Source organism: Microchirus variegatus (genome assembly GCF_963457635.1).
Source record: "Microchirus variegatus genome assembly, chromosome: 4".
NCBI classification, from domain to species: domain Eukaryota; kingdom Metazoa; phylum Chordata; class Actinopteri; order Pleuronectiformes; family Soleidae; genus Microchirus; species Microchirus variegatus.
The window spans coordinates 35841732-35852867 of NC_139805.1; the positions used below are offsets into that span (position 1 = coordinate 35841732).

Consider the following 11136-nt stretch of genomic DNA (forward strand, 5'->3'; position numbering starts at 1 on the left):
TTGTTTGCGGTGAATTCCCCAGTTATTAAAAATGTTGGCATAAAGGGTTAAAATATAGAAGAATTTATGGATATTTGGTCGTTATGACCATGGCTCATAGCTGTAAAATCGTTGTCGTTGTCAGTAGAATTCATTGTGTTGTTTCACAAACATGACCCGAACAAGGGTTTCGGCAAAAAAATCAAAGTTTATTTCCTTTGGACAACTGAAAACAATGGGCTGTCTCAAACTGCGACATTGGACACTTGAGCTGTCGCCAAATTCAGACCTGTGGAAAAACAAGCGCTGTCCTTGACTCTGGTGATCCACGCTGCCGACTGATGATGAGGATGATCTGCTCAACCGGGTTAAACAGTTACGTCTCGGAACAGATGCCAGAACGAGTGAGGCATTCACATTCAGGCATCGTTTCATACACAAAGAACAACAACAACAGCCTAGAATGCACAAGCAGGAAGACACTTTGCATGAGACTGACGCTTTGACACTTTATTGTACATGTTCTGTCACATGTTGTCAGCTTTTAAGTCGCTCTTACATGCGTTAGAATGTCAGAGGAAAATCTTCTGAACGGGAATCTTATGCCTGGCTTGGTCTTGGTCCTCGTGGTGGTCCTGCATGGAAAGGAAAGGGGCAAATGGGGTGGATGGCTGGGTCACTCGAGGCCATGATACGATGGCAAGGATGGAGGTGAAGATAGGGGTGCATATCTCCCCCGTGTCCAGGTGGGCCATGAGGATCGCGATCATCACCGATAGGAGGGGGAGGAGGTGCACGACCAGGGGGAGGTCCCTGACTAGGGGCTGGTCCTCCAGCAGAAGTTGGTGTGGCCCTAGGAATAGGAGGGGCTAAACCCAAAGTGCGTCTACACAGTAGAAAGTCCTCAGGTGCCTCAGGGTCAGTGCCCTGTTCAGGAGAGTGTGTAGAAAGTGGAATTAATGGATAATGTAGAGCACAACAAGAAGAACTGGAGGGCAGGGTTAATGAGAACATTGTGTTTAGAATGTAGACTCACCACTGGGGGAAAATTTTCACAGTCAACATAAGAAAGTCCATTTCCGGTTGTATACGATGACCTGCAGAAAGCAAGTTTCTACAGAGAAGAGGGAAACGTGCTTAACATCACACTGAAATTATTACATCATTGAAGACATAATAATCATTAGCAGTAATTTATAATCCTGAACAAATCCTGCCAACATACCAATACCATACCATACCATCAAATACTTTAATACAAACTAAACAATAACATATCATCACATACATGTACAATATGCTACCACTATACCTGAACACATGCTAACGTGTTCACATAAAGTAACTACACTTTATCACCATATCCACACGTGTGCCAACATTTGCTAGCATATGCTAACATACCCTCCAACATATGCTACAATACTCTAGCAAAGTCATTCCCAATCCTGGTTCCTTCATGGCGCTTTTCCACTACATCGTCCCGGCATGGCTACTGCCGGACACCGATTGGTCAGAGAGTGTCGTCACTGTAAGAGTCATGAGCGTGACGTCCGACACAAGAATCAAAGTGAACTATGCTGAACTGTAGATCAGCTAAAAAGGCTTAAAACATCCTGACAACATGCGTTAATCTCCAACATTTAGCAAAACGAAATGTCTAAAATGTCAATATTTAATAAGTACTGAACGATCCTGTGAACAAATGTTTTTAATCAACTGACTCTAATGATTCAGTTACACCCAAAACAACTGCTTTACAAGTCACTCGTTTTCTGGTGTCTCTTACGAAACCACGTCACGGCAGTTTCACGCAGCCGTGCTATGATGACTCCACCCACGTTGAGCTACTTTCGTACTATAGTCGTGGAAAACCAGCCACACTGGGACTATATATTGGAAAAGTGCCGTTAGATCTTGTACTTACAGCTGTGTCAGCACAGAGTGGTCTGCAAGCCCATGGTGCGATTCTGCTGTCTCTCTTGCATTCAGTCTCCACAACGACAAACTCGGCAAAGTAGCCCATCCCTGCGTCAAACATGTACTGAGGGAGAAGGAGAGAGTTAAGGCCCATTTATACTCCATCGTCACTGCCACAAAGAAAAAGACGGTGGACTTTTTGCTCCCTTTCCGCGTGAATACGACCTGATAGGGGAATTTAACTTCAGATGCCACTATGGCTAATGTTCTCCTGGACAGCTTGACAAAGGTCAGCTAGTCCTTTTTGGTAGCGGGTGAGCGCGGACAACCCTCTGATATTTTGACTGATCTAAGGTGTGGTGTTTGGGAGTGTAAATCAGGCTTTAGTCTAAAGGAAATCAATGCCTGTTTTAATAGCAGAATGTACCGAAGAACTGATGCGGCCCACTTCATGCAGTATGTACATGTTCACAGTGTTCAAGTTGAATACTGCCACAGCTTTTCTGATGGAGGCGAGACCCTGAGGATCTCTGAGTGAGAGCAGGATTGGACAGTCGGGGCAGATCAGCGCCATCTCCTGGTTAGTTTTTTCTACACACACACACACACACAGAGAGAATTATTGTTTCAAATAAGGCTCCAGTGACAACCAAACACAAACCTTAATAAAACTGACTGAGACCACATTTTAAGATGGCAAACTATTGTGACCCAAATCACAACATAAAATGCGATGAGAGCCAAATTGTTCATCATGTAGCGACTCATTTACATCATTGCACAAGGGTTTTCAAGGGTTTTCTAATCATCCAATAGCCTTCAAAAGCCATTAGCAAACACAATTTACCATTAGAACACAGGAAAAAGTGATTTTCCTTCAAAAATAAGGACATTTCTAAGTGTCCCCAAACTTTTGAACGGTATTGTAAATGTCAACTAAAAGCTCTGCAAATGTATTCTCCTGTGATCCATCTCTTTTAGCCGATATTGAGCTATTGCATTACCATTAATTGGACAAATGGACAAACTTAAAGCCTCCAACCTTAGCTGTAACAGGTGCTGAGGCCCAAGAACAGAGCGTTTATCTGGAGAAAGAAGAAGAAGAAGATGAGCCCACCTTGTCTCGTGTCACAGTTATATTTGTTGACGTTGGTCACGGTAGCATTGACACTCATCATGATGGTGCAGTTGGCCACCACTGCCTGCAGAGACACAGATACAGAGTCATTGACCTGCACGTACTGGACTTCTCATTTATTCAAAGAAACAAGTGCATGACAAACGTTTGTTTAGTATTTACCAGTGAAGACTCTGACTGAGTCTCACAGTTCTCAAAGTGTTTGGGGTTGACGATGGGACACTTTGTCTCCATCAGGTCCAACTCTAGCTCAATATTACAGCCGTCGTCAACCTGGAGAAACAAAGGGAGAGAACAAAACATCCTTAAAGGACCAATAGGGGGCACTCTCTCTGTGTCTGAAGTGCAAATTATATCATGGGCTACACTTAGGTGAAACAAACCAGCACAAATCGTTGTACCAGCATCACTGGTTCCAGTACCTTGTCTATTCTGTATCCCTTGGTCTCACCAAGTCGGAACTTGTAGCCATGGCGATGTCTCTCGTTGATGCGGTGAATTGCCAGACTTGCAGCCGCCAGCATTCCGTCCTCGCTGCAGGTTACCGCAGGCAACAGGACTGGTGCAGCGCCGCAAAGCAGCGCCGCTGAGCACAGCAGTGCTACGACGTGTAGTGTCTTCATGGTGTGAAGCACAGACCGACAGAGCTGAGCACTGCGGTCAGGCTCGTTTTAAAGACCCGGACAGGTTGATGGACTTGGGTGAGTGGCAGAGAGTTTGACAAACAAGGAGGAGAGAGTGAAGAAGAGTCGCATGAGGACGAGTCCACCATGCTTCCAAAGTCAAAAAACAAACAGAGACTTTACACCAGGTCAGTACAGGTTACTTTGAAATGCTGCAGGATGTTTCCCGGGTCCAGGAGCATTGCAACTCCTGACATAAATGTAATGTATGTCAGGAGGCAATGACACCATAGTCACAAACCAATAAACAAGGCTCAATGCGCGTGAGTGTAGTGAGTCCCACAGGATTTTCATCCCAATCATCCAGCCACAGTTGATGTCTAATGGCTCATAATTCGCCCAGATCCTTGTGCTAAACCCTTTAAATGCAAAAGACTCATAGTAGAGTCTTAAAACCCAAGTCGCGACCTCAATCTCCATATCTGGATTTGTCTGGCTGTGGGAATTTGCTCCTGTGTCCTTGTGCCAGTGAACAAACCTCAGTCCAGTCAATGACCCATGAACCTTTCATGTGTTTGAAGATATTTGATGAAAAGATGCCGTGTTTACTGTTCGAACAAGAAAAAGCCTTTAAAATGTTTTGTCCAATGAGTTGTTTGCGGTGAATTCCCCCGTTATCTAAAATGTTGGCATAAAGGGTTAAAATACAGAAAAAAATATGGATATTTGGTCGTTATGACCATGGCTAATGGCTGTAAAATTGTTGTTGTTGTCAGTAGGATTCATTGTGTTGCCTCAAAAACATGACCCGAACAAAGGTTTCGGCAAAAAATCAAAGTTTATTTCCTTTGAACATCTGAAAACAATGGACTGTCTCAAACTGCGACATTGGACACTTGAGCTGTCGCCAAATTCAGACCTGTGGAAAAACAACGCCCATGCTGGCGATTAATGATGATGATGATCTGCTCAACCCGGTTAAACAGTAACGATTCGGAACAGATGCCAGAACGAGTGAGGCATTCACATTCAGGCATCGTTTCACACACAAAGAACAACAACAACAGCCTAGAATGCACAAGCAGGAAGACACTTTGCATGAGACTGACACTTTGACACTTTATTGTGCGTCTTCTGTAATGTCAGGAAAATCTTCTGAACAGGAATCTTTTGCTTGGCTTGGTCTTGGTCCTCCCGGTGGTCCTGCATGGAAAGGAAAGGGGCAAATGGGGTGGATGGCTGGGTCACTCGAGGCCATGATACGATGGCAAGGATGGAGAGGAAGATAGGGGTGCATATCTCCCCCGTGTCCAGGTGGGCCATGAGGATCGCGATCATCACCGATAGGAGGGGGAGGAGGTGCACGACCAGGGGGAGGTCCCTGACCATCGGGTGGTCCTTGACCAGTGGGTGGTCCTTGACCATCGGGTGGTCCTTGACCAGTGGGTGGTCCTTGACCAGTGGGTGGTCCATGACCTTTATGTGGAGGTCCATGACCATGGGGTGGTCCATGACCATGGGGTGGTCCATGACCATGGGGTTGTTCATGACCATGGGGTGGTCCATGACCATGGGGTGGTCCATGACTATGGGGTGGTCCTCCAGGTGGAGGTCCTCCATCAGAAGATGGTGTGGCCCTAGGAATAGGAGGGGCTAAACCCAAAGTGCGTCTACACAGTAGGAAGTCCTCAGGTGCCTCAGGAGCAGTGCCCTGTTCAGGAGAGCCAACAGAGACAAAGCTGAAGTTTGTATACTTGTATTTAAGCACACTATTTCAAAACATGGCAACAGGATTAATGGATAATGTAGAGAACAACAAGAAAAACTGGAGGGCAGGGTTAATGAGAACATTGTGTTTAGAATGTAGACTCACCACTGGGGGAAAAATTTCACAGTCAATATCAGAAAGTCCATTTCCAGTTGTATACCTTGACCTGCAGAAAGCAAGTTTCTACAGAGAAGAGGGAAACGTACTTAACATCATTCAGTGATTCAGTTACACCCAAAACAACTGCTTTACAAGTCACTCGTTTCCTGGTGTCTCGTACCAAACCACTTAGTGGTGCAGTTTCACGCAACCGTGCTATGATAACTCCACCCACGTTGAGGTACTTTCGTACTATAGTCATGGAAAACCAGCCAAACTGGGACTATATAGTGGAAAAGCGCCATTAGATCTTGTACTTACAGCTGTGTCAGCACAGAGTGGTCTGCAAGCCCATGGTGCGATTCTGCTGTCTCTCTTGCATTCAGTCTCCACAACGACGAACTCAGCAAAGTAGCCCATCCCTGCGTCAAACATGTACTGAGGGAGAAGGAGAGAGTTAAGGCCCATTTATACTCCATCGTCACTGCCACAAAGAAAAAGATGGTTGACTTTTTGCTCCGTTTCCACGTGAATACGACCTGATAGGGGAATTTAACTTCAGATGCCAGTATGGCTAATGTTCTCCTGGACAGTTTCACAAAGGTCAGCTAGTCCTTTTTGGTAGCAGGTGAGTGGGGACAACCCTCTTGGATATTTGGATCAAAGGTGTTGCGTTGGGGAGTGTAAATCAGGCTTTAGTCTAAAGGAAATCAATGCCTGTTTTAATAGCAGAATGTACCGAAGAACTGATGCGGCCCACTTCATGCAGTATGTACATGTTCTCAGTGTTCAAGTTGAATACTGCCACAGCTTTTCTGATGGAGGCGAGACCCTGAGGATCTCTGAGTGAGAGCAGGATTGGACAGTCGGGGCAGATCAGCGCCATCTCCTGGTTAGTTTTTTCTACACACACACACACAGAGAGAGAGAGAATTATTGTTTCAAATAAGGCTCCAGTGACAACCAAACAGAAACCTTAATAAAACTGACTGAGACCACATTTTAAGATGGCAAACTATCATGACCCCAAACACAACATAAAATGCGATGAGAGCCAAATTGTTCATCATGTAGCGACTCATTTACGTCATTGCACAAGGGTTTTCAAGGGTTTTCTAATCATCCAATTACGGTGGCCGACAGGGGCAAACGCGCTGCAAACCCCAAAACACCAGCAAATGAGAAAACACCGGCAAACAAGAAAACACCGGCAAGTAACAAAACGCCAGCAAGTAACAAAACGCCAGCAAAAAGAAAACACCAGCAAATAAGAAAACACCAGCAAGTAACACAACGCCAGCAAATAAGAAAACACCAGCAAATAAGAAAACGCCAGCAAGTAACAAAACACCAGCAAGTAACACAACGCCAGCAAATAAGAAAACACCAGCAAATAAGAAAACACCAGCAAATAAGAAAACACCGGCAAGTAAGAAAATGCCAGTAAGTAAGAAAACGGAAGTGCTCCAGGTCTGTGGGGGCGCTGTCGTGAACAGGTTGGTCAAAGACCTGCACGACAGTGCCCCCACAGACCTGGAGCACTTCCGTTTTCTTATTTGCCCATGTTTTCTTATTTGCTGGTGTTTTCTTATTTGCTGGCGTTTTGTTATTTGCTGGCGTTTTGTTACTTGCTGGCGTTTTCTATTTGCTGGCGTTTTGTTACTTGTTGGCGTTTTGTTACTTGCCGGTGTTTTCTTGTTTGCAGGTGTTTTCTTATTTGCTGGTGTTTTGGGGTTTGCAGTGCGTTTGCCCCTGTCGGCCACCGTATCCAATAGCCTTCAAAAGCCATTAGCAAACACAATGTACCATTAGAACACAGGAAAAAGTGATTTTCCTTGAAAAATAAGGACATTTCTGTGTCCTTATTCTAGTGTCCCCTAAACTTTTGAACGGTATTTTAAATATATATATATATATTTTTAAAGCTCTACAAATGTACTCTCCTGTGATCCATCTCTTTTAGCCGATATTGAGCTATTGCATTATCGTTAATTGGACAAATGGACAAACTTAAAGCCTCCAACCTTAGCTGTAACCGGTGCCGAGGCCGGACAACAGTGCGTTTATCTGGAGAAACAAGAAGAAGAAGATGAGCCCACCTTGTCTCGTGTCACAGTTATATTTGTTGACGTTGGTCACGGTAGCATTGACACTCATCATGATGGTGCAGTTGGCCACCACTGCCTGCAGAGACACAGATACAGAGTCATTGACCTGCACATACTGGACTTGACATCTTATTTATTCGAAGAAACAAGTGCATGACATAAACGTTTGTTTAGTATTTACCCGTGAAGACTCTGACCGAGTCTCACAGTTCTCAAAGTGTTTGGGGTTGACGATGGGACACTTTGTCTCCTTCAGGTTCAACTCTAGCTCAATATTACAGCCGTCGTCAACCTGGAGAGAAAAAAAACATCCTTAAAGGATCAATAGGGGGCACTCTCTCTGTGTCTGAAGTGCAAATTATATCATGAGCTACACTTAGGTGAAATAAACCAGCACATGTAAATTGAACCATCATACCACTATCACTGGTTCCAGTACCTTGTCTATTTTGTATCCCTTGGTCTCACCAAGTCGGAACTTGTAGCCATGGCGATGTCTCTCGTTGATGCGGTGAACTGCCAGACTTGCAGCCGCCGGCATTCCGTCCTCGCTGCAGGTTACCGCAGGCAACATGGCTGGTGCAGCGCCGCAAAGCAGCGCCGCTGAGCACAGCAGTGCTACGACGTGTAGCGTCTTCATGTTGTGAAGCAAAGCTGAGCACTGCGAGGCAGAGAGTTCGACAAACAAGGAGGACAGAGTGAAGAGGTGTTGCATGAGGCAAAGTCCACCATGCTTCCAAAGTCAAAAAACAAACAGAGACTTTACACCAGGACAGTACAGGTTTCTTTGAAATGCTCCAGGAGAAGCATTGCAACAGGGTTGATAAAGCAGGTTATTGCCTGGGGCCCACAAGAACTGTAAACTGTAAAGACTGTAAACCACAGCAATGGGTGGGAACTTCCTTACATGTAATGATTATGAACAAGGCTAAATGCTCTCGAGTGTAGTGAGTCCCACATGATTTTCAGCCCAATAATCCAGCCACCGTTGATGTCTAATGGCTCATAATTTGCCCAGATCCTTGTGCTAAATCCTTTAAGTGTAAACGATTCTTGGAGAAAGCCCGTGGAGAGTCAACCCGAGCCATGTCTCAGTGGATGGCTGGGAAGTTCTGACCCGGTACAGGTAGTGGAGGTTGTTCAGTGGCTCCCGGACCAAAGCTACTTATATATCGCTTTCTTGTACCTCTCAGGACTGTTAACCTCTGTCCAAGAAGCTCAGAAGTCGTATTGCAGAGGCAGCTATTCCAATTGCTTTCCAATTGCATTCGGGGATCAAAATTTCCCGTTGTAGGAACACCACATCAAGTCAGATTACCAATTTAGTAAACTGGACCAGCCTTGACATGGGATTCCAAGATGGCTGCCACCGCTGCCAAGTTGTTAACAGCACTTTTGTCATAAAGAGTCCAGAATACCGTGTAAAGTGTTATTCATCGATATTGCTAACGATGGCGAGCCCAAGACACGCTTGCGTCCATGTTCGTCAAGAGTCAAAACGAGCGGTGGCACCCACCCAGCTGAAGCCTTCACCGTGCCAAGTTCATTGTGCAGAATGTTCTCTACTCCTTCATAAGAGATGCAAACAGTGATGTGGTGATGTGGTGAATTCCCCCATTATTAAATATGGTGGCATAAAGGGTTAAATTAGCGCTGGACACGTTAACGCGGTTAACAGCATTAATGGCATCAACGTTAACGTTTTCCCCCAGTTTGACTGTAGGCGCGCTAACAGCACTAAAGGAGCTAACGGAGCTTACTGGTAAACGGTGCCGCAGCATGTAAAAATGCCATCACGGGCGTCTGCTTCTGGTCAGTCGTCATGGAATTAATGGATATTTGGTGGTTATGACCATGGCTGATGGCTGTTAAATCGTTGTCATTGTCAATAGAAGTCATTGTGTTGCCTCAGAAACGTGACCCGAACAAAGGTTTCGTCCAAAAAATCAAAGTTTATTTCCTTTGTACAACTGAAAACAATGGACTGACTCAAACCGCGACGTTGGACACTTGAGCTGTCGATGTCGATGTGGAAAAACAAACCCTGTCCTTGACGCTGTCCCTGGTGATGATGATCTGCTCAACCTGGTTAAATGGTAACAACTCAGAACTGATGCCAGAACGAGTGAGGCGTTCAGATTCAGGTATCGTTTCACACAAAAAAAAACCAACAACCTAGAATGCACAAGCAGGAACATGAACGCTGACAGAATGACAAGCACAACAGAGGCAGCCGGAGTGAGGAGCTGCTTCAGAATAAGAGCGCTTTACTATTCATAGAATGTATCGCATCCTCCCCCTGGAAATTATACTGGACGAACTCCCAACTGTAAGTTTGTCTCAACAAGACGTCAAACTGTGTAAGAGAATGGACTGCTGAAACACCAGCTGCAAGGGAGGGACGTTTTTCTCTCGTCCAATCAGCCGACTGTCGTGGGTGTACTGACCGCACCGTACCATTCTGCACCCCAAAGGAAGGGTGCCAAAGAATTGAACACCTGGGGCTAGTTATTTTGGTTCTATTTCTAATGGAAATGCAAAAATAACACGTACCCTACTGTACCAAACCCAACCGGTTTTGGGCACCAGGGCCTTAAAGCTTTGGTCACGCTGGGCGGCGCACTGCGCGGTGCACTGAGCGAGGGTCCTGTACTATCCCACTTCACCATCTGGGTGACCGTACAAGTCTGGATGCAGGGAATAGGACGCATTCCGACCAAAGAAGAAGATAACGATGCTACAGGTCCCTCGGACATGTCTGGTCGGGGTCAAGGTGTCAGCCAGGTCGAGGCTCGGATGGCTATCCTTGGCGACTACTTCTTCTGCTTGGTTGAGCGGAGCTTATACTCCACCTACCGGTGGGACCGGAGTTCAGTTCTCAAATGTGCTGCCCCCGTGCATGGTTCCAAAATCTGCTTGTTGCGCGTCGATGATGCAATCCGTGTGCGTTGGGTCCATGCTAGCCGTGCTAGCTGTGCACAGAAGTATACCAGGGCCTTCAGAGACACTGAGACATGTTTTTATTAGCATTTCCAAGGAGGTCACGTTTTCATCAGTGTGGATTTATCTGTAAGTTTGCAACTTCCTAAGTTTTTCCTAAGCTAGTTTTCCCGACCGCCCCAATGTGGATTAACAGGTGACAACGTTAGCTTCTAAGAAGTACGGGACGGGGGGAGGAGGAAGCGAGCTGTACAAAAGCCACACAATATGTATCGCTGTGTGAAACCAAACTAAAATACTTTGGCCATAAGATATCGGACAAACAGCGAACAATTTGGCAAGCGATGACGGATTTTCCACAAAACTAACAAGAAAACATGACGCTCATCACAAACTCAAAAAAAAGGATTTAGATTTTTGTTTCTGGAACCAGTAATGTCCAGAGATCCTGCCTCATGCCTCTCGGTGGAGTAGTGGCTCGCACTGTTGCCTCACAGCAAGAAGGTCCAGGTTCACAACCACCCGGTCTGACCGTCCACAGTCCAAAAACATGCAGAAGTT

General features: G+C 45.6%; 1 protein-coding gene across 1 annotated transcript; it reads right to left on the minus strand.

Annotated features, from left to right (window-relative positions):
* Nucleotides 1–7552: 7552 nt before the first annotated feature.
* LOC310926221 (HSF-like protein) lies at nucleotides 7553–8275 on the minus strand (the record flags this gene model as incomplete). The annotated part of the gene is made up of 3 exons (XM_083888319.1): nucleotides 7553–7711; nucleotides 7817–7927; nucleotides 8075–8275. The coding sequence occupies 3 exons, from the start codon at nucleotides 8273–8275 to the stop codon at nucleotides 7553–7555; spliced, it is 471 nt and encodes a 156-aa protein (XP_083744445.1).
* Nucleotides 8276–11136: the final 2861 nt, after the last annotated feature.